Source organism: Sapajus apella, unplaced genomic scaffold (assembly GCF_009761245.1).
Source record: "Sapajus apella isolate SASKATOON/1434 unplaced genomic scaffold, GSC_monkey_1.0 scaffold18, whole genome shotgun sequence".
Classification (NCBI taxonomy): Eukaryota; Metazoa; Chordata; class Mammalia; order Primates; family Cebidae; genus Sapajus; species Sapajus apella.
The window spans coordinates 12,674,647-12,697,542 of NW_022436958.1; the positions used below are offsets into that span (position 1 = coordinate 12,674,647).

The 22,896-nt window shown below is 35.5% G+C and overlaps 1 protein-coding gene across 3 annotated transcripts in view; it reads left to right on the forward strand.

Annotated features, from left to right (window-relative positions):
- The window catches only part of EPC2 (enhancer of polycomb homolog 2), a 131,635-nt gene extending 113,028 nt beyond the window's left edge, over nt 1-18,607 (forward strand). For 2 of the 3 annotated variants that reach the window (XM_032286337.1, XM_032286339.1), the window contains 6 exons: nt 1,452-1,597; nt 1,704-2,047; nt 11,565-11,701; nt 13,808-13,967; nt 14,858-15,191; nt 16,184-18,607. In XM_032286337.1, coding sequence (XP_032142228.1) covers nt 1,452-1,597; nt 1,704-2,047; nt 11,565-11,701; nt 13,808-13,967; nt 14,858-15,191; nt 16,184-16,256 — 1,194 coding nt within the window. In that variant the 3' untranslated portion in view covers nt 16,257-18,607. The remainder of the gene's footprint in view (nt 1-1,451; nt 1,598-1,703; nt 2,048-11,564; nt 11,702-13,807; nt 13,968-14,857; nt 15,192-16,183) is intronic. The other variant, XM_032286338.1, reaches the window with a different exon arrangement.
- Nucleotides 18,608-22,896: the final 4,289 nt, after the last annotated feature.

Genomic DNA, 22,896 nt, shown 5'->3' on the forward strand with positions numbered 1-22,896 from the left:
TCTAAAAATGGGAAATACATCAGTACTTTTTATTTAACATCCTTTATGTGGATACTGGTTAAAGATGCTTAAAAGGTACTGAGTCCTTTCAAAGGGTATTGAAATCCTCTTAGAAACTGATAATTTCTCACATTTTAGAAATTTAGTTTCATTTTGGGCTTTAATTATAGCTTCAGCAGTTGTGAAAATTACTTGGTATGTCATTACTAGAATTAGGAAAACCCAGAATTTGTAAGTTGGGTCTAGAACCTTTGATGGCTGCTAGGTGATTATTGAAATTTATTGTTATGTAAGCCCATCTTGTGCATACCTACCAGTAAGTATCAAAGTAATAATTTTTAAATTTCCCTAATGGTGATGTTTTGTCTAAAAATTGTGGTGGTGGCTTTTTTGGGCTATTTATAAGCTGTTTTAACACACCTAGAAGTTGCTTTATGCTATGAAAGTCAGATTATAGCACTCTCCAAGGCTCTCAGATGAAGTGTAATGTAGCCTTGTGAGGATGGCTTTGGCTTTCTTATATGGCTTGTAGAGATCATTTATTTTGTAACATAATGGTAAACATATACACCGATAACTTTTTTAGGGTGTATAAGTTTAAGAGAGGTGATTTGTCTACTGGTTATGTTGATGAGAGAAAGGAAAATTCTTAAGAAAAGGAACAGACGTAGCATGGCAGAATGATGGAGGAAATGGGAAGGCAGGGAACAGGCTGTTTGTTTGTTTGTATGTATGTATGTATGTATGCATGTATTTATGAGACATAGTCTTGCTCTGTCACCCAAATTGGAGTGCAGTGGTGCAATCATACAGTTCACTGTAACTTTAAATCCTGAGTTTGAGCAGTCCTTCCACCTCAGCCTCCTGGGATTACAGGCACACACCACCACATGCTGTTAATTTTTGTATTTTTTGTAGAGACAGGGTCTTGCTACATTGCCCAGGCTTGTCTTGAGCTCCCGATCTCTAGTGATCCTCTTGTCTTGGCCTCCTAAAGTGCTAGAATTACAGGCATGAGCCACTGTGCCGCTTGGTTGTGTGTTTCTTAAAAATAAAGAGGAAGCTTCAGTTTGACCCCATAAATGTTGTTTGAAGTGCGATTTTTAGTCCAAAAAATATTCTTTCTGGTTTCTCAGTAGGAAGCCTAAAAATTACTATGTAATTTCACCATTTCTACTTTGTACACGAATGTTAAAAGCTGTATTATTTTAAAGATATATTCCTTTTTAAGTATAGTAGACCCTAAATGAATTTATATTTATAGACTAAATTCAGTTTGGGTAATCTTAGTTAGTGAACTTTTGATTTGGTTTTATGAAATTGAACCTGATTAATAGTTTCATGTCAAAATTTTAATTGTTCTGCTAATGTTGCAGTTGCTTCATTTTTATCGTGATTTAACCTCATTTCAGATTTATTCCATGAGTTTTTCTTTCCTTCTTTCTTTGCAGCCTCGTTTGGACCAAGCTAACCATACATGTGAAAATTCAGAATTGGCAGATTTGGATAAGTTGAGGTATAGGCATTGCCTTACAACACTTACAGTCCCAAGAAGATGTATAGGATTTGCAAGGAGGCGAATTGGCAGAGGTGGAAGGTGAAGTATTTGTTTTCGCCTGGTTTTTGTTTACCATATGGAACAGAAGGCCGAGAGAAAATGTTAAGCTCTGTCAGTTAATATTTAGTTTTATTTTGCTTTTCAGGGTCATAATGGACCGAATATCCACAGAACACGACCCAGTCCTGAAACAGATAGACCCTGAAATGCTGAATAGTTTTTCAAGCTCTTCCCAAACTATAGACTTTTCTTCTAATTTCTCTCGGACCAATGCTTCTAGTAAACATTGTGAAAATAGACTATCCCTTTCTGAAATATTAAGCAATATCAGATCATGTCGACTACAGTGTTTCCAGCCAAGGCTACTAAATTTACAGGACAGTGATAGTGAAGAGTGTACCTCAAGAAAACCAGGGCAGACTGTGAACAATAAAAGGGTTTCTGCGGCATCTCTAGCTTTATTGAACACCAGCAAGAATGGCATATCAGGTAAGCTGTTGCTGTGTTAAAAGTATATCCTGCTATTCTTTTCTACTTAATTTTATTATCTATTAAATAAATTCTCAGGGTAAAATTTGAAGATTTATTTTCCCACTTCGGAAAGGAATTTTATCTTAATCTACTATATATATATATTTTTTTTTTCCAACCTAAGAAACCAGATTGTACTGTTGTGCCTCACATTTTAACCAAATTGCCCTAACCAGAACTGTAAAACCACTGACATCTATTATGTGTGCCTGGTATGATCAATGTAGGCAGAATGCATACAGAGTTCCCTATGGGCACACCGCTTATAAGCTGCCACTAGATCATCACAGCACAGTACTATCTGCTGCTTATGTTAAAGGTAATTTTCATTTTGGTGTGTGGAACTTTGTTTAAATGTAACCATTGCTCCTTGAGAGTACCTTTGAAAACACTTTCTGAAAAATGATTTTTAGAAGACTATGAATAATTTTTTTTTTTTTTTTTTTTTTTTTAAGATGGAGTCTAACTCTGTCACCCAGTCTGGAGTGCAGTGGCATGATCTCAGCTCACTGCAACCTCCACCTCCTGGGTTCAAGCGATTCTCCTGTCTCGGCCTCACCAATAGCTGGGACTATAAGTGTGCACCACCACGCCCAGCTAATTTTTGTATTTTTAGTAGGGACAGGGTTTCATCATGTTGGCCAGGCTGGTCTCGAACCTGACTTCAGGTGATCCACCTGCCTCAGCCTCCCAAAGTGCTAAGATTACAGGCATAAGTCACCATATCCAGTCCCTGTGAGTAATAATTTTTGTCTGATAGCTTACTTACCTCTAGTTAGATCAGGAAGTTTTTTCATTTTTAAGAGATATATTCAAATTAATTTAATATTTTTATAACATGTACATTGTAAATGTATAAATACCTAGAGAATCTAAGGTACAATTTTCATTTGTTTTCTTCTGTGGTCTCTTGATCACATGTATGGAAATATGTATAATTTATAAACATATAAAATCTTTATAGTGTATACATTGCATATATGCATTGTATCCCAAGACTAAAATAGATAGGGCTTGACTTACACTGTTGATACCATTTCTTTCTGTATGTATTTCTAAATTATTTCCTGTATGATGCATTTTAGGATGTGAAATTATATTAAACTTCTTTAAAGTGATCATAAATCACTTTAACTTGAAATTTGATCTCAGTAATGTTCAGTCTTTTTTAGCTACTGAACTGCCTGGTTTCCAACTTGACTTGTACATTGATTTGTTTAAAGGTTATAATGGAAAATTGGATTTGTTTGAATGACTGGAAGTTGGCATATCATTTATCCAAATTGGTTGGTTAATTTTCTCCTAAACAAACTTAAGTAAGGAAAATGGCATCCCATTATATAAAGTTCATGAGTCTGTGAAGTTGAATGAGTGCTTGAAACTGAAACGAATAAATACCTAATACCATTTGAGGCCACAGAATTATTAGAAATCTGAAGATAGAAAGTTGACAAATATTAACTATTTTTTCAGCCAGCTCTAAGACAAAGTTCGATTTATTTAACTAAATGGGAATTCCTGTACCAAACATTCTCAAAATAATTTTTGCCAAAAAGGGAATTTAAAACATATCATATAGAGGGATTTATAATTACATTTGACCGTAGGCTGATTGTCTTCTCTGCTGATGTATACCATATAAAAAAATGATTTTAATATCTTCCTTCTCAACTTGAACATTGTCAGGTATTTGCAGCTTTCTACTCTACATTCCAGATAAACTCTAGCTTTAACTTGACTTTTTTCCCAGAACGTATATATATGTTGTATATATATTGTTATAGCATCAAAACAACATATGCATTGGTCCAAAATATAACTTCATATGACTTAAATAATTCCATTATAATTACCTGTGTGATCCTATGACACTACTATACAACATAAAATAAATATTTAAACTGTTATTTTAGGCCTACATGTATTTCTCAGAGAATTTAAATCACAGATAAACAATGTTAATGTCATAGGCAACAAGATATTTTTTGTATTTTTATCTTTCCCTTACCATTAGAAAAAAATATATTTTTGGTGTGTGTTTTTTTCTTATCTGAAGTTTTTTAATACCCTCAACATAGTCCATTTCTGTCTTCCCATAAAAAATTATAAGGCTTAAGCAACAACTAAGGTACATTAGAATTCAATGTTTTGAAGTCAGGTTTGTCTTATTTACTTATTTATTCCTAAAGTAAAAGATTTTGTTTGAAGTCATTCTTCCCAACTGACTATGACCCGTCTAGTCACTGGGACCACAAGGGTTTTGGTTTTCAACAAGTGTCTTTTGTTTTAAAATAATAGGCATGGCAACATAAATACATAATGAAAAAGTTTTTTAATAGCATTTTTTAAAATAATTGAAAACTGTGATAATTTAATGATTTGCACCAGTTATATTCATTATATAGATTTCTTAGTTCTGTTTAGATAATTTTAAGTGATTTCAGTTATAGTTCTGTGAATGCGGATAGGAATTTCCTCATCTACCTAAATAGAAGGAGGAGGGAATTTTAGAAAGCTATATTTTTACTTTTGATGGATGTATATAAAAGAATGGGATCCCCATGCGTTTGCTTTTTTTAATCTCTGTGTCTTGAACACTTTTTCCTTCTGCTTGTTTCTTAGTGGGCTTGGTCATGAGAGCACGTTTATTTTTAAGAGTAACAAGACAAAAAATAAAGTAAGACTAACACAGGATTATATTTTGACCTGGCAGAGAATAACACTGAAACTAAACAGATTGTTACTACTGAATTGTCCATTTCACAGCTGGGAAATCGCAGCAAATGAAGAGTTTAATCAGAAATAGAAACATAATATACATTGTTTATATCACAAGTTCCTTAGTTCTTAAACAAAAATTAAAAAGAGGGCTGTATCTTAAGTGGAATTGAGAGCTAGTGGCAAGTAATTTTCTCTTATGTTGTTAATAGTCCTGAATAATGTTTTCCAAGTCATAACCCATGTGTCCAAATATATTCTAGGCTGGGGTGCAGTGGTTCATACCTGTAATCCCAGCATTTTGGGAGGCTGAGGCAGGTGGAACACTTGAGGCCAGGAGTTCAAGACCAGCCTGGGCAACATGATGAAACCTGGTCTCTACTGAAAATACAAAAATTAGCCAGATGTGGTGGTATGTGCCTGTAGTCCCAGCAAGTAGAAGCTGCAGTGAGCCAAGATCTGCCACTGTACTCTAGCCTGGGTGACAAAGTGAGTCCCGGACTCAAAAAAAAAAAAAAAAAAAAAAAGTGTGTGTGCGTGTGTATTTATATACTTTTTAAGTATATATTTTATATACTTTAAGTATATAAAAAGTAAATTGTGTGTGTGTATATATATATACACACACACACACTATGTGTATATACACACACTATTTTTTTTTTATATACTTAAAGGAAAATTGAAAAGTGTATACTAGGTGTTAAAACTAAAACTCTAAAGACTTCATTCAAAAGCAGAGATATGTTAACTTTTAAGTAAAATAAAAATATATTATCTTAATTGTAAAACACTTCTCAAATAATAAAAGCAGGTTAAAGAATTGATTGTGGTGAACATAACAATTGAATAACCAAGAGAAATTAATTTGTACATCATTATTTAGGATCTAATGCAAAACACTGTGTTAAATGTTTAAAAGCTGCAAACATCTACAAGACGATAATCCTTACCTTCAAGGAACTTAGCAGCACGTGCAGATATTACCTTCTTCATACAAATGGGGTAATACGTTGAAACTGCAGTATTATTTAACTATTCTTTGGGATGATGTTCTTAAATCCAGAACTCAAGAAAATATATTTCATATCTAAAAGTGCTTTGCTTTTTCAGATTTGAAGGGACAGATTAATTTACATTTAGTTTTAGTTTTCACTAATGCATGGTTGCAAATTAACATAATACTTTTTTCTTTTCTTACCTGTCTTAATATACAGAATAGATACCAGCAGCCTTTTTGATCAGCTTTAAATATCTTAATATTAACAGTTTCTAAAATCATTGTTTGTACAGTTTTCCAAGAAAAATTCCTGATTTTTAATTTCTTCAGTTTCTCTTCACATTCATTCTTAAATTGTCATAAGTGTTTGCAACTACGATAGTTTTAAGATTGGTAATACTGTGATTTAACATCCAGCTAAGAGTTAGGGTTGCTTCCAGAGGTGAGAAATGGATTCAAACCTAAAGGATTAAAATATTTTAGTTTGACTATGAAAGGAAATAATGAAGTTTCAATTGTAAATATTTGACTTGGGTTTTAGAAGTTTAAAGGGATCGTTAGTCTTTTTTCATTATCCTCACATCTGTTGGTTCTTCATTCCCCAATCCCCCTCACCTTTCCACTCCCCACCCTCAGAAACTCAGATTATTGGTTAGTTTGCCCTTCAGTGTAAGAGTTACCTTTATAAGATGTATATAGTCCTGGAAAGGAAATGTCAACCCTCCTGGATATGTTTGTCAGCAGAGCTCCATTGGTTTATATGAACTTTCACCTGACTTCCCACTGTAACCCAGATTTGAAATAAGATCCTTCCTCTCTCTACCCTCTCATTGTACCCCAGATCTGTCCTTTAAAACAAACAAAAATTGCATATAGCCAGCATCTCTTTGATAAAGCATGTACTAAAACGCTTGTAACACTCGATATCGTGGCTCACACCTATAATCCCAGTGCTTTGGGAGGACAAAGTGGGAGGATGGCTTTAGGCCAGGAGTTCAAGACCAGCCTGGGCAACACAGCAAGACCCTGCCTTTTATGTTTTTTTGAGATAGAGTCTTGTTTTGTTGCCCACACTGGAGTACAATAGCATGATTCCAGTTCACTGCAGTCTCCGCCTCTCAGGTTCAAGCAATTCTCATGCCTCAGTCCCCCGAGTAGCTGGGAGGATAGGCACGTGCCACCATGCCCAGCTAATTTTTGTATTTGTAGTACAGACAGGGTTCACCATGTCGCTCAGGCTGGTCTTGAATGCCTGACCTCAGGTGATCCACCCACCTCAGCCTCCCAAAGTGCTGGGATTACAGGCCTGAGCTACCACACCCAGCTGAAGATCCTGTCTCTTAAAAAAATTTAAAAAAAAATACACACTCTTGTAGCAAAGACTGACCTGGTAGATGAAGAAATACTAGATAATGTGTGCTTTTTGACTTTTAAATAAGTTTTACTACCAAATTAGGTATTGCTCATTAAGCTATGAAAATTTGGTCTAGGCTAGTATTTGAAAAATTCTTGGCTTCCCAAGAATAAATCTTAGCCCATTTGAGAAACACTGCATTAGAAGTTAAGAGATGATGAAAAAACAAAGGCACAAGCACAAAAATCCTGTATTCCTACTCTCTTGTGGGATGATCATCCAGAAGATCCAGAGTGTATTTCTGTTTAGATTGTTCTTTTTAGTTTGTCAACAAAAACAATACAAAGTTAACAAAGATTTCCCATATCCTCAAGAATACCTCTGGGCACAAGCTTAGGCACTGACCTAAAGCTTTCTAATCGTTATATTAGGGTAAAATCTGTGAAGGTACCCCGAATATGTTTTTAGTTGATCACTAAGAAGTCACCCTAGGCAGAGCACCATACAGGAACCACACACCTAAAAGGCAAAGGATGAAAATGAGGGATGGCTGGGACCTTTGAAAACAAAGTCTGCTTTCCAAGGATGGTGTCAGATACCTAAGAAAAGGTATATGGATTTATCTGAGGGTTAAAAGTAGACTGGTAATTACAAGATAGGTAATGAGTCAGATTTGTAGAAGATAGCCAGAAAGGTGAGAGGCTTTCGTGAAAAACGGACCATTCTGTATATAACATATCTAGAAATCCAAGTACGTTACTAATGTCCTGAATGACATGTTTGGGTATATAAAAGGGAACCTCCTGTAATAAGTAAACCGAATGTGTTATATAGAATGTGTTACCCAGGAAGTTTTGCAAAACGTTTTACTTAGGGAAAGGAATACTTCCCATCTGTCTGGAGTAGTGAAATACTCCTACCTTTATAAAACAATCAGATTTATAGTTACTTTTAAATTGATAAGACTTGTGGGCATGTGGTGGGATAGATTTATGACTAGCATGAACTTCACTTTTAAGCTAGCAACTTAAGATCAACTAGTGAAAAGAACTTGGCTTGGCCCTAGGCAAGAGAAGCAGAGAATCTTGTGGTTTCTCTTTTGTACATTCCCACTTGCCCTTTGTGCCAGCATCACCTCACCAAAAGCTGGGTCCCTATCCTGTATCTCATTCTGAAACAGATTTCTTCACTCTATAACTATTACCTCTTCGTGATGTACTTTAATGTGTCCGTTTTAGTAATCCAAAGCAATGTAAGAAATCTCTTATGGATGTATTTCAGTAACTTATGAAAGAAAAAATAGTAGAGAAAGTGCTTTCAATCAAATCTCTACTGCTCCCTTCCCTTCACCTACTAGCAAGTCAACCCTGAGAACCCTGAGAATTGCAATTCAGTACTGTGTCCATCCTGTTAAAAGCATGCATTTCATACCACTTTTAATGAAGGAGTTAGAAAGGATGTTTTGTATGTGTTCCAATTTTGTGTCATTGATTACTGTTGGCTATTTTTGTCTAAAGGCTTGAAGTAATAATAAACAGTGCTCTAGAAAACTCTGAATGAGGAAAATCAGCTTGTTTCAAGCACAAAATACCTTAATAATAAAGAAAGATCTAGATGCCAAGAATAGCTGTAACATACTGAGACTGAGGTTAGAGGGGAAAGAAGAAAATTGAATGTAATTTTTAAAGCATATCCATGTTATAGAGTTAAGTTTGTGTCAGTGATTCTCAACCAGAAATGGGATCATAAATGAGAATTTTAATATCAAAGTCCACCTAGGCTTACAAAGGTTAAGAAACACTGACCATGAATCTGAATAATTTGGATTGAGACTAGGTTGGGATTTTCTGAGTTTTCTGAGGAGAAAAGAATAAGGTTCCTGAGCCAATTAATGGTCTCAAGAAGACAGAATAGTAAATGCAGACACCCAAAATAACAGCTAGTTTTATCTGTATCCCTTTTTAATATGTACACAAATGATCATGTGTTCATAAAAGCAAGTAGAACATAGCTAGTTGGCAATATTTTGTTACTTATGGTCTACCAACCCAAAAATACTTTTTTTGTTGTTAAAAAGTAGCAATTTGGGCTGGGCAGAGTGGCTCATGTCTGTAATTCCAGCACTTTTGGGAGACTGAGGCCATGAATTGGATGCCAGCCTAGGCGACATAATGAGACCCTGGGTATACAAAAATTTTAAAAATTAGGTGTTATGGCATGCACCTATAGTTCCAACAACTCACTACTCAGGAGGCTGGGGCAGGAGGATTGCTTGAACCCAGGAGTTCAAGGCTGCAGTGAGCTATGACTGCACCACTGCACTCAGCCTTGGCAATAGAGCAAAACTGTCTCCAAAAAACAGGAATTTGTTCTTTCTACAAATTTAGATATATACTTTATTCTGAATTAGATTTTATCCATTGACTTAAAAGATTTTAGAAAGGAAAAAATTCTCATTCTCATTTCTCTCTCAGTTTTGAAATAGTCACTGAAAGTATATGTGCTATTTGGTTTATTCCTCACTTAATGTTAATCACTGTGCCTCTTACCTTTTCCTCAGAACGTACAGCTTAACTCTGGACACACTTGACACTGGACTAAAGGACTGTTGTAATAATACCAGATTCCAAGTCCATTTCTTTTGAATTGGTGTACTATACACATAGGACTTAAACAAATTTATTTGGGTTTAATTTAAGATTTTTCTTTCTGTCTTTGTATCTAATAAACTATTTTTCATCTCTTTCCCCAAGGTTTTCAAACAGCTGGAAATTCATGAATACTTCACATTTTCATTTGAGTTTGAAGATTGTAAATTTAGAATTTAAAAAAAGTTTTTCCTTTAAAAATAGAACACTTGCAGTGAATTTAACATGTGCAAAGAAAGACACTTGATTTTGTTGGTAATTCAGTAAGATAACTAATATGTACTTCAAAAATACAGGTAATATTAAAATTTTAGAGTGAGCACTATAATAGCCCCAAGGTGTTGAATCTTTTAAAAATAAAATCGCTATCTAAGAACTGTTTTCCCCTTATCATCCAATACAAATTTTAATGATAATATTGTGGAACAGAAATGAGATTATATCTAAAGCTTTGTTCATCTCTGGGGCATAAATCCTTTTTCATAGAAAATAGACTACACTAGGCATAACTTGTTGTATATGTCTAGTTTACCATAAAAATTTTTTTTAATTATTCATTTGTGATTCTACTCAACAGAAAACTTGGGAGAGATAAGTAAGCTAGATTGAGGCTGTAGTTGCCAATCTAAACTCTTTTAGGGTGATATTGATTAGGTCACTCAATTGCATGTAAAGGTTGATTATTAATTGATATTTCTTGTGTCTGTCGTTTTTTCCCAGCTACATTCCGAGACTTTGTAACAGACATCCTCTTCTTCATTTGTTTTCCCCTGTATTCACTATAACTCTTTGTGCAGCATTCTGCATTATAGTAGACAGTAAATATTTGTTGATTGAAATAATTAGGAGAAAAGAGGTCAAGCAATAAAGAAAATAGAGCAAAATTACTCTGAAGTACATGTATTCTCATGTCATTTAATTTTTCTTGACTCTTAATATTAACGTACTGACTTCCATGGAAATGGCTTTGTGTTTTCTAAATCAGTTTATCAGATCTACTTAAATATCAATGAATGAAATTTTGTTTACATTTCTTTGAGAAAAATGGTTTTTGTAACTTAGCTGATCTTTTCAACAAGTTGTAGATGTCTTGTTTTCATTTGAAACACACTTTTAACACAGTTGGTCACAATAGAATTTATTATATATAATATCTTCTGTTTTCTGAATACTTGTCTGATTTCTAGCCCATAATTTTATAGATGGATTTATTTTAGGCATTGAAACTGTGGTTTATGGTTATGTTAGATGAATGTTGTTCCCTACTCTGATTTGTAATCAGAGAATAAAGTATTTTCACTTCAGTGTTATATGAAACCAGCAGTAAAAGTCATTTACAGTCTTGGAGATGGTCCTGCTTTCTTATTAAGGCTATAACTTAGTCATTATTATTATTATTAGCATGAATAAATCAAAGTTTTTCTCATTACATGCTCATCATAATATGAAAAATTAAGAGTGGTATCAAAGATACTAAGTCTGAATAAATGGTAAAATATTTATGTTAGTACTATATTATTCAACAAAAACTACATTTAGGCACTTTGTTAGCATGTGATGGAGATCACAGATACGAGCGTTACACCACACTTGCCGAAAGATTTGCCATTTTCATTAGATTACTTTCTGATAAACCATATTGCGATTTGTAATTGCTTTCATCTTAATTGTGGAATAAGTTTATATTGTATTCTGCTTGTGTTATTAAAAATTCTTTAAAACGTACTTATTTCCGAAATTCATATTCTTTACCAGTAACAGGGGGTATCACGGAAGAGCAGTTTCAGACACATCAGCAGCAGTTGGTTCAGATGCAAAGGCAGCAGCTTGCCCAACTTCAGCAGAAACAGCAATCTCAGCATTCCTCGCAACAGACACATCCAAAAGCACAGGTAAACTTGTCGTTTCATCATAGTTATGTCTGTTTCTTTCATCATTACGTAGCTTTGTTCCGTTTTAGTCAAGTTCACAGAAGATAATCTTGGTTTTGCCACTCTTGATTTGAGGGATCTAACCTGAATGTTTGTCTCTTTTATTCCCGTACTCGGTGAGGCAGAGTCTCACTCTTGTCACCCAGGCTGGAGTGCAGTGGGGCGATCTCAGCTCACTGCAACTTTTGCTGCCTGGGTTCAAGCAATTCTGCTTCAGCCTCCCGAGTCTGGGATTATAGGTGCCTGCCACCACACCCGGCTAATTTTTGTATTTTTAGTAGAGATGTGGTTTCATCATCTTGGCCAGGTTGGTCTTGAACTCATGACCTCGTGATCCTCAGCCTTCCAAAGTGCTGGGATTACAGGTGTGAGCCACTGAGCCGGGCCCTCACCTGAATTTCTTTTCAGTTAATATACGTAATTTCAAGTGGCTAGCTTATAAACTAGTCTCAATATTTTGAGAAGAGTGCTGGAGCCAAATATGATATTTTTAATTTTTTGAAGGGTTGTTGAGAATTTATAGAACTAGTTACTTATTTAGTTGTAAGAATCATTCTTCACTGCCACTCCCCCAAAGAAGTCTTTTTTTTGAAAGATACAGCTTTCCTAACCACTTTCTAAACTATGTGTTTAAGTGCCATGTGGCTGTGCTCCATGAGCTGGGTGGTAATTCACTTGAACTGTGAAATACTTTTAACAGCATAACCCCTTGCCGTTGTGAATCACATTTCCCTATAGAAGAAAATTGCAGCCAGGCACGGTGGATCACTTGCAGTCAGGAGTTCAAGACCAGCCTGACCAACATGGCAAAACTGTCTGTACTGAAAATGCAAAAATAAGCTGGGCATGGTGGTACACGCCTGTAATCCCAGCTACTTGGGAGGCTGAGGCATGGAGATCACTTAAACCCAGGAGGTGGAGGTTTCAGTGAGCTGAGATTGCACCACTGCACTCCAGCCTGGGTGATGGAGTCAGACTCTGTCTCAAAAAAAATAAAATAAAAGTTTTAAAAATGAAGAGGAAAATTGCCACTAGGGGAAGTTGTTAGTAGACACTACTAAATAAAGATGCTAGAGATCAGAATAAAAATACTTAATAAAACTATAATTGCCAGAAGAAACCAGCCCTGCCATCACCTTGATTTTAACCCTGTAAGATTCGTTGTGGGCTTCTTGCCTACAGAACTATATGATAATCAGTTTCTGTTTTAAGCCACTAAAAACAAAATTAAGAAATATATTTCACATTTGAACCACCTGAAAAAATAAAGCTTGCATTTTAGATCTTAAGTTTTATTGCTCTATAATTCTAAAACAATAATCTATAACCATATCTATAATTCTAAAACCATATCTATAATTCTAATAACTGAGGTGTACTCAATCTTGGTTGTATTTTGTGAGCTCTCAGGCTAGAATCTGCCCATTGTGGTTCAGCCCATTCTGAATGGGTCAGTACACTGACTTTAAAGATCCTGACTCCAATAACATGAAAATCTCAGTGACCCTGGAACCCAACACTTTGTGACATCAAGGTGGATCTGGGACTTGCTGGGGGACTAGGGCCATAGGATTTAGTAACCAGTTTTATACAGAATGAGGGAGGAATGGCCATTTAACTTGCTTTTGTTTGCTTTTCTGAGTCTCTTGGTTAACCAGCCCAAAGTATTTTCGGCCTGCTTCAGGATTAGGCCAAGATATATAGGTGTATACATTGTGACAAAAATGACTGTTAATCATCTCTATGATTTTATTTTACCTGCATAACTAGCTTGTCAAGCATTTTTAAAAGCATTGATTAATATTTATTGGAAAAATTAATAGAATGTTAAAGGTTTGGGTTATTTAGTCCCTAGTTCTTTCTCAGAAATAACTTCTTTCCAGTTTTTTGGTAACTTCCCTGCTTCACATGCCAAAAATGGTCTGTGGAATCCTAGATCTCTTAATCTAAACAATTGTAATTGTTGAAGGTTAGAAAGGCAACAGCCTCTTGGGTTTGCCTCATTCCTTAATATGTTCATAAAATCACATCTAAAAATTAGAGAGTTTAACTTGGTTCTTTTTATAGGGCTCAAGCACCTCTGACTGTATGTCTAAAACACTTGACTCAGCCAGCGCCCACTTTGCTGCATCTGCAGTGGTCAGTGCACCTGTTCCAAGTCGCAGTGAGGTAGCCAAGGAACAGAACACTGGCCACAACAACATAAATGGTGTTGTCCAGCCTTCAGGTACAGCTGGGGTTTCACATGGTACTTACTTTTTTGAAGTTGTAATTCAGTGATTGGGAGTACGGTGTTTTTTTTTTTTTTTCTATCCAAGGGGAAAATGTACATAAGAAGCCAGTCAGGACTCTTTAGGATTTCTTTGGAAAGATGGGGAGAAACAGCATCCTCCTTGTTTTCTCCCTCATCCATTGCATACATACCTGTGTAACACTCTGCCCTTTCTGCTTTCATCCACATACTGTCAGCTGTCTCACATCTTAGGAAATCTGTTGAGCTAACCATCCCCATTTAATCATCATGCATTGATAAAAAGCTGAAATATAATCCAGGACAGTAATAAATTGGAAGTCAGGTTTGCCCTTCCCATTCTTACATACTACTCATAGGCATGCTACCTCTGACTCTCCCCCTGTTTAAGTAGAGTGTTACTGTGAAACCATGTCTGCTTCTTAGCACCCTAAGTCCTCAAAGATTTGCTATTCCTGTCATCCTTCAGCAGCCTCTCAGACCTTACGATTTTGCAGTTGTTTTTATATATACCCATGAGTCTGATTGTCCATTCCTACTAATAGTCATGCATTGTAAATTCTTAGGGAAACCCAACTGTCATTTCCATCTGTCCTATTATACTTAACTCCACAGTTGCCAGATGTAGGCAGCAGGATACTTTGCAAAAAGCCCTTTTATGTAGACCAGTAGAAGGAGGGTGTTTTGGGAGTTGTAGCAGATTAGTACATTCTACTTAGTGATCAGGAGCTCCCTTTGGAGAGACCGGTATGTGAAAAGTTAACTTGGGATTCAATTCAGATACAAATGTTTGTATTTATTTTTATTATACTCCTAAAGATAGTTTTATTGGTCTCATGATACTAATTGAATGACTTTTTTTCCAGGAACCTCTAAAACATTATACTCCACCAATATGGCTTTATCATCCAGCCCAGGGATTTCAGCTGTACAACTTGTAAGGACAGTTGGCCACACCACTACAAACCACTTAATCCCAGCATTGTGCACAAGCAGTCCTCAGACACTTCCCATGAACAATTCCTGCCTGACAAATGCAGTGCACCTCAATAATGTCAGTGTTGTTTCTCCAGTCAATGTGCATATCAATACACGGACTTCAGCACCATCGCCAACAGCCTTAAAACTTGCCACAGTTGCTGCCAGTATGGACAGAGTGCCAAAGGTTACTCCCAGCAGTGCCATCAGCAGCATAGCAAGGTGTGTGTGTGTAGTTTGTGTGTTTCACTGATTATTCTCCCTTTGTGCTGGCTTTCCTGTGGGAAGGAAAAGAATTTGCTTCAAGCAATGGGTGTTTATTAACAGACTTGATTTTCAGCAGTTACTGAAGATCTGTTTAAAGCTGACTTAGGTATTTGTTTGAGGTGCCTAGTAGGATGCTTAAATGCCAACCTAGTAGGATTGTTAGAGAAAGAGAGAGAGAAAGTCAAAGAAAGAAAAGGACATCAGATTGTCAAATACATCAGAGTCTGTGTTAGAAGCTTCAGTTACTCTTGTGTTAATGTTTTATAGTTTAGGCAGTCTGGAAGATGAGAATTGTTATGATTAACTACATGCCAGAGCTTAGGTTTCACATCCAAATTTGTGTGTTCTTTTGCATCATACACAAAGGGAAAGTAAATTACTTTATGTATATTAAAAATGAGAATATTCTAGGATTAACTTAAATTTATAATATATTTTAGAATGTTTTTATATTTCATTCTATGACACTAATACAAGGAGAACAATGAATCAGAAAAATATTGATTTGCATAGGTTAATAAGTACATGATCTTAAGCTTATATAATTAAACTCTAGTGGACAGTAATTTCAGCAATATTGTGCTCCTAATGATTATTCTTTCTGAGTGTCATATGCTTCATCCCTTAAAAAAAAAAAAAAAAAAAAACTTGGTTTGACCTGTGTTACATATTTCCTAAGTAATTTCCCATTGGCTTCTATTGAAACGCTATGTTAAATGATTATCTTTCCTAAGTAAATAACTATAATCAAAAAATTAGGTATTGATGGAATTTCTAAACTGAAGAAAAGTTTTTTTTCATTCCTATCTAGAAATAGTAAAAATGTAAATTGTTCTTGTGAAGTCATGCTTAGTTGTAGTTACACAACAATGTTTTTGTAAATACTAGCTGGTAGCTGCATGTTCTAGAGAGTATTAATGTTTATTTTATTGTTTGCCTTATCGTAGAGAGAACCACGAACCAGAAAGATTGGGCCTAAATGGAATAGCAGAGACAACAGTAGCTATGGAAGTGACATAACCTAAAACATGTGGCTCTGACCTGTGCTGATGGTGTGCAGTCATTCATATTCCGCTGAATGCAAAAGGCAACACTCTGTGGATCACAGAGCATAACAGTGGACCTAAATGGACTGTAGTATATCGGATGTTAAATCCATATATGATGTATATTTTGTAAAATTGGGAAAATCACTACCTTGTAAAATAGTTTATTTGTATCATCAATATTATTTCTGTTACTTGAATAGTAGATATTCATCATCATGCTTTTGCACTTGAATTTGCAACTGAATGGATTTTAAAAAATAATTCTTTAATGGGATCATGAGCATGAAATGGGATCCTGCATCACTTGTTTTAACTATTTATTTTGCCATGTTTACATTTTGTATCTTGTAAAAATAAATCCAACTTTGTGTCTAAAAAGTTAAAGATTCATAGCTAGGAAATGAAATTCTTGTGATTTTTTTTCTAAAGGAACTGTAAAGTTTTCACTTGGTTCATTTTGTTTCACAATTTGACTAGATGGACTTTTTGGTAAATACTTAGTGGCATTTCACTGTCAAATATGAAGTTCAAGGCAAAATAGTATTTTCTATTACTGTGCAGGGGAAAGGGATGGATCGATACATGCAAATTTAATGTAGTAACTCACTTTTCCATATATTTTGAATGTATATTTCTATTTATAATACCAGTTTATAAAAAATAATTACACAGAAAAAAATGGAATAGGAAAAATTATGCATCTAGCACATTTAAACTGTGCAGATATGAAAATTTTTCGAGGATTACATTTTATCTGAAGGCTGCATATTTTAACTGGCTTTAAAACTGTAACACACCACATAAAAGATACTTTACCGGGTATGTATTGCATTATATCATTGCAATAATTATTGGAAGTCTAGATATCGAGCCATCCCAGGTGTTGGGAGGGGGGGAGGGTTGTGGCAAGATTGTCTTTTCAATTTTGGAGAGTTTTCCTGTGGCTACAAGGCAAGTAACGGGTTGGAAAAAGTCTGACTGTAAGTGTTGGACACCTTCATAGTGTAGTGTTTTAGTGACTTTTTTTATACGGTTCTTGTAAATTAGATACGTGTAGTGGTGTTTCAGAATGTTTGTTTATGCACTAGTTCAGACAACTTTCCCTGTTACTTGTTCTTGATAAGTGAAAACTGCAGGGAAATAAAAAATACATATCAAAACATGGACATGCTGCATATGTGTTTATTTCACAATGTGCACACAGTATAAGTGAAAATTTAAGGGAGATGATAGCACTTAACAGCACTTTTCATGTTCACATGCTTTCCAAGCATTAATGAAAAGAACTATAGGAAGCTCATCTATGGGCTCTATTGGGTTTCAGATAATCCAATATAAACTACCTTTGATATGAAAGTTCTTAAGATATTTTACAGAATGTAAGTAATTTGCAGTATCGCAGTCATTGAAATGTCATAAGTGAGCCTCATTTTATAAATAGAAGTTTAGAGTAGAATTATATTGCAAGGGGGTTTTGTCAAGTAAGTACTGGGAAATGTAAATATTTTTAATGAATACAATTAAAACCATTTCAAACTTACATAATTTTATACTTTACATTTTTTATATCTGCAGTCCTGAAAGTTGTAAATTGATGTGTCAGTTGAATTAATGGGCCAAGATTTCTGCTGAAAGTGGTTTTTATTCAGGTCCTAAATGTGTAAAGCAATTTATGGTCAAAACCATAGAAAAAAAAATAATTTTGTCTTGGTTGTGACCTGATAGGATCCATGCTCGTTTCTGCCATACTACCTCTGGAGTTACTCATTGCTGATTATATAAAGGAAATGATTTGATTTGATATGTATTATGACTGTGTTCATTCTGCTTATAGTTGGATGTATCTCCTTGCTATTAAGAACTTAAAACAACTTTAGTGCCAATTGCAGAGAAAGCTTTTTTCCCCATTTTACCGAAGTAAAGCATGAAGTGAATTTGCCTTATGTGATATATATGTTATAAATAAGTAAAACAAAAGAACTATCCATGTGTACAGTTTCTGGAGGTGGTGGCAAATCCAGAACTTATCAAAGACTGATGACCAATTGATTTGTTCCTTTTGAAGTAAAATAGAAACATAAGCCTTCCTTATTTTGTTGGTTGTAACTGTTTCATGGATGGCATTTCAGTTATGTACATACACATTTTCCTTTGCTTTTCAAAAACTTACATGACAAATACTTGTTTCCACTTTATTAAATTGAAGAATAATCTGCACTGGACAGCACTGCTCTCTTAGTTTTCTCAGGAAATTAGTGTTAGTACTCAGAGCTTTCAGAATCCTTGGATAATGTTTTCTTTGGAGTGGATGAAGGTGATTAAAAAAAAAAAAAAAGCGGGTAACTCTCGTGATAGAATATTCTTAATTCAGTATAGATAACATTTTTAATTATTTTTATTTCTCTGCCTTCTTAAAGAGAGTACCACCTTTTTTTTTTTCCCAATAATTCAAGGTCATTTTTATGATGTAACTCTTAAGTATATTTGAGGATTTGTTTTCTTTTGCAAAAGGCCAAGAAAAAAACATTTGTAGGGCACAGTTTTAAACTAGATACATAACACATACATATATTCTGACTTTTTAAAACATAGGAATGTATTTGCAACTGTGCTTGGTGTTTTATTATTAAGGTTGTTTTAGGGGTGAAGTAATGGGAAAACAGTAAGGAGGACCAACGTTTCAGAAACTTACCTAGTATGTCATTTCAACAAATGTCGTTCATCAATAATATACTTGTGACTGAAGTGTTTTGTTGTCTCTTAACTGACGTGGCAAACTTGTAAATTTTTAAAGGTAAGGATATCTCAAGGGATTCTGTCTGTTATATCCTGGAAGATAAGAGATGTTTTTCCTCACTGACCGCAGCATCGTAATAACTAACATCATGGAGCATGTAGAGTTCTCTCTCAATGACTTTTTCATCTAGTCCTAACAAAAATTCTGTTTAGTAATGCTATGTATCCCGTTTTAAAGATCAAGAAACTGAAGTTTAAAGTTTAGGTAACTTACTTTATGTCACATAGCTGTTAAGTTACTGAGGAATTAAACTTGGTAGTCACCACACTGCTAACCACTGCCTTCTACCTTTAACATTAAAGAAGCTCTCCTCAAATGAGTGTTTATTCTATTTCTCAGTCCACTTGTTCGCAGCATCCTTAGCAGTTTAGACTTTGATTTAGAAGACAGCCTCCCAACTCTTACACCATGAGGCTGAGTGAATTATATCCAACTGTAGCTTATAACCATCCGCTGAGCAAACCCAAACCAATCAGTTTATTCTTTTCTGTCTGCTGGACCTAGCCAGTAAGTACTAAAGCTTTTAAGACAGCAATGAGAGCAAGATCTGGTCCAGGTCTTAGCTGATTTCGCACTTTCCAGATCTCTCTCCTAATCTATAAGATGAGCAAGTTCTTGAAACTGTCACGGAGGCCACACTGAGAAGCTTGGGGGAGGTGTGCGGGTGGCCCATGTGTCATTGGTTGCTTATCAAGGAAGTAAATTACGTGAGCTCTAAGGCCGAGCATACAGTTTAGAGCTCTTTATTTTATATATATGTATACTTTTAAGTTCTGGGATACATGTACAGAATGTGCAGGTTTGTTACATAGGTATACATGTGCTGTGGTAGTTTGCTGCACCCATCAGCTCGTCATCTACATTACGTATTTCTCTCAATGGTATCCTTCCCCTAGCTCCCCATCCCCCAACAGGCCCTGGTGTGTAATGTTCTCCTCCTTGTGTCCATGTGTTCTCATTGTTCAACTCCCACTTATGAGTGAGAGTGATAACGTGCGGTGTTTGGTGTTCTGTTCCTGTGTTAGTTTGCTGAAAATGCTGGTTTCCAGCTTCAACCATGTCCCTGCAAAGGACATTAACTCATCCTTTTTTATGGCTGTATAGTATTCTATGGTGTATATGTGCCACATTTTCTTTATCCAGTCTATCATTGATGAGCATTTGGGTTGGTTCCCAGTCTTTGCTATTGTGAATAGTGCTGCAATAAACATATATGTGCATGTGTCTCTATAGCAAAATTATTTATATTCCTTTGGGTGTATACCCAATAATGAGATTGCTGAGTCAAATGGTATTTCTGGTTCTAGATCCTTGAGGAATTGCCCACTGTCTTCCACAATGGTTGGACTAATTTATTCCCACAAACAGTGTAAAAGAGTTCATATTTGTCCACCTTGTCTCTGGCATCTGTTGTTTTCCGACTTTTTAGTGATCACCATTCTAACTAGTGTCAGATGATATCTCATTGTGATTTTTAATTGCATTTCTCTAATGACCAGTGATGATGAGCTTCTTTTCATATATTTGTTGGCTGCATAAATGTAAGAAGTGTCTGTTCATATCCTTCGCCCACTTATTGTTGGGGTTGTTTGGATTTTTTCATGTAAATCTGTTTAATTTCCTTGTAGATTCTGGGTATTAGCCCTTTGTTAGCTGGATAGATTGCAAAAACTTTCTCCCATTCTGTAGGTTGCCTTTTCACTCTGATGATACTTTATTTTACTGTGCAGAACTTCTTTAGCTCTCATTTGTCAATTTTGGCTTTTGGTGTTTTAGTCATGAAGTTTTTGCCCATGCCTATGTCCTGAATGGTATTGCCTAAGTGTTCTTCTAGAGTTTTTATAGTTTTAGGTTTTACGTTTAAGTCTTTAATACATTGTAAGTTAATTTTTTTATAAGGTATAAGGAAGGGGTCCAGTTTCTGTTTCCCACATGTGGCCAGCCAGTTTTCCCAACACCATTTATTAAATAAGGAATCCTTTCCCCATTGCTTGTTTTTGTCAGGTTTGTCAAAGATAAGATGGTTGTAGATGTGTGGCATTATTTCTGAGGCCTTTGTTCTTTTCCATTGGCTTATATATCTGTTTTGGTACTAGGACCATGCTGTTTTGGTTACAGTAGCCTTGTGGTATAGTTCACAGTCACGTAGCGTGATGCCTCCAGCTTTGTTCTTTTTGCTTAGGATTGTCTTGGCTATACAGGCTCTTCTTTGGTTCTGTATGAAATTTCAAGTAGTTTTTTAAAATCCTGTGAAGAAAGTGGTAGCTTGATGGGGATAGCATTGAATCTATAAATTACTTTAGGAAATATGGCCATTTTCACGATACTGATTCTTCCTCTCCATGAGCATGGAATGTTTTTCAATTTGTGTCCTCTTTTATTTCTTTGAGAAACACCCTTTCATGTTAAAAACTTTCAATAAACTAGGTATTGATGGAACGTATCTCAAAATAATAAGAGCTACTTATGACAAACTCACAGCCAGTATTATACCAAATGGGTAAAAGCTGGAAGCATTCCCTTTGAAAACCAGCACAAGACAAGGATGCCCTCTTTCACCACTGCTATTCAAAATAATATTGGAAGTTCTGGCCAGGGCGATCAGGCAAGAGAAAGAAAGAAAGGGTATTCAAATAGGAAGAGAGCAAGTCAGATTGTCTCTATTTGCAGATGACATGATTGTATGTTTAGAAAACCCCATCGTCTCAGCCCAAAATCTCCTTAAGCTGATAACTTCAGCAAAATCTCAGGATACAAAATCAATGTGCCAAAATCACAAGCATTCCTATACACCAATAATAGAGTCGAATCATGAGTGAACTCCTATTCACAATTGCTACAAAGAGAAATACCTAGGAATACAACTTACAAGGGATGTGAAGGACCTCTTCAAGGAGAACTACAGAGCTCTTTTTAAGTCATTGATATCATCAAGGCTGACTATGAACAATTGTATCAGATCATGTAATGTATCTGAACTTGTGCAGAACTAACCAGTTTCAATGACTACAAGTCTCAAAAGGGCACAAGAATTGTATATTTTTTAGAGGGAGGACAGTGGAGAGAACAATTAAGATAGAATGTGGGTATTCTATTGGAATTTGTTAAACTGGATTTTAATCCCTACCCTGCCATTTAATTGGCTGGTGATTTTCTCATCTTCATATCTCTGAGCTTGAATCGTGTGATGAATGATGGAATTGGATAACATCAAACATCTCTGCCAGCTCTGATGCTATAGGAGTCTCATCTCCTCACCCCCACCCCCCTAGGTGGCTATCTTGCTTTCCAGAAAAACCATCTTTGTTTTGTCAGTGTTCATGGACTTAACAGCACCTTTCAAAAGTATTAGTAACCAATCACATCCTACATACCCTCTTACTACTCCTTTTCCTCTTCCTGTTGTCCAAAGGAAAAACTGCTTATTTCAAACATAAGGGCTTTGTTGCTGTTACTTACAGAGTGCATTATATCCAACTGTGGTTGAAATTTTAGCATAGGGAAGATGAAGGTAACACTAAGCCACATACTTGTCTAGCAGTAATTTTTGGCTTGAAGTTTATGTCCTATCAAAATTAGAGTCCTGTGTGTTCTTCAAGATATTGTGTTATTCTCATGAAATCTCCCTTAGAGTATCATTGCATATTTAAACAAAACCCTTATTATACTAGCTGGTTCAGTAACATCGCAGAACAAGATGATAAAATGTTTCTGAACACGGATTCTCCCTCCGTGAACATCTGTTATCCTCAGGAGAGCCTAGGATTCTGCAGTTACTTTTCAGTGCTAAAACAAAAAAGACCGACTACAGTAA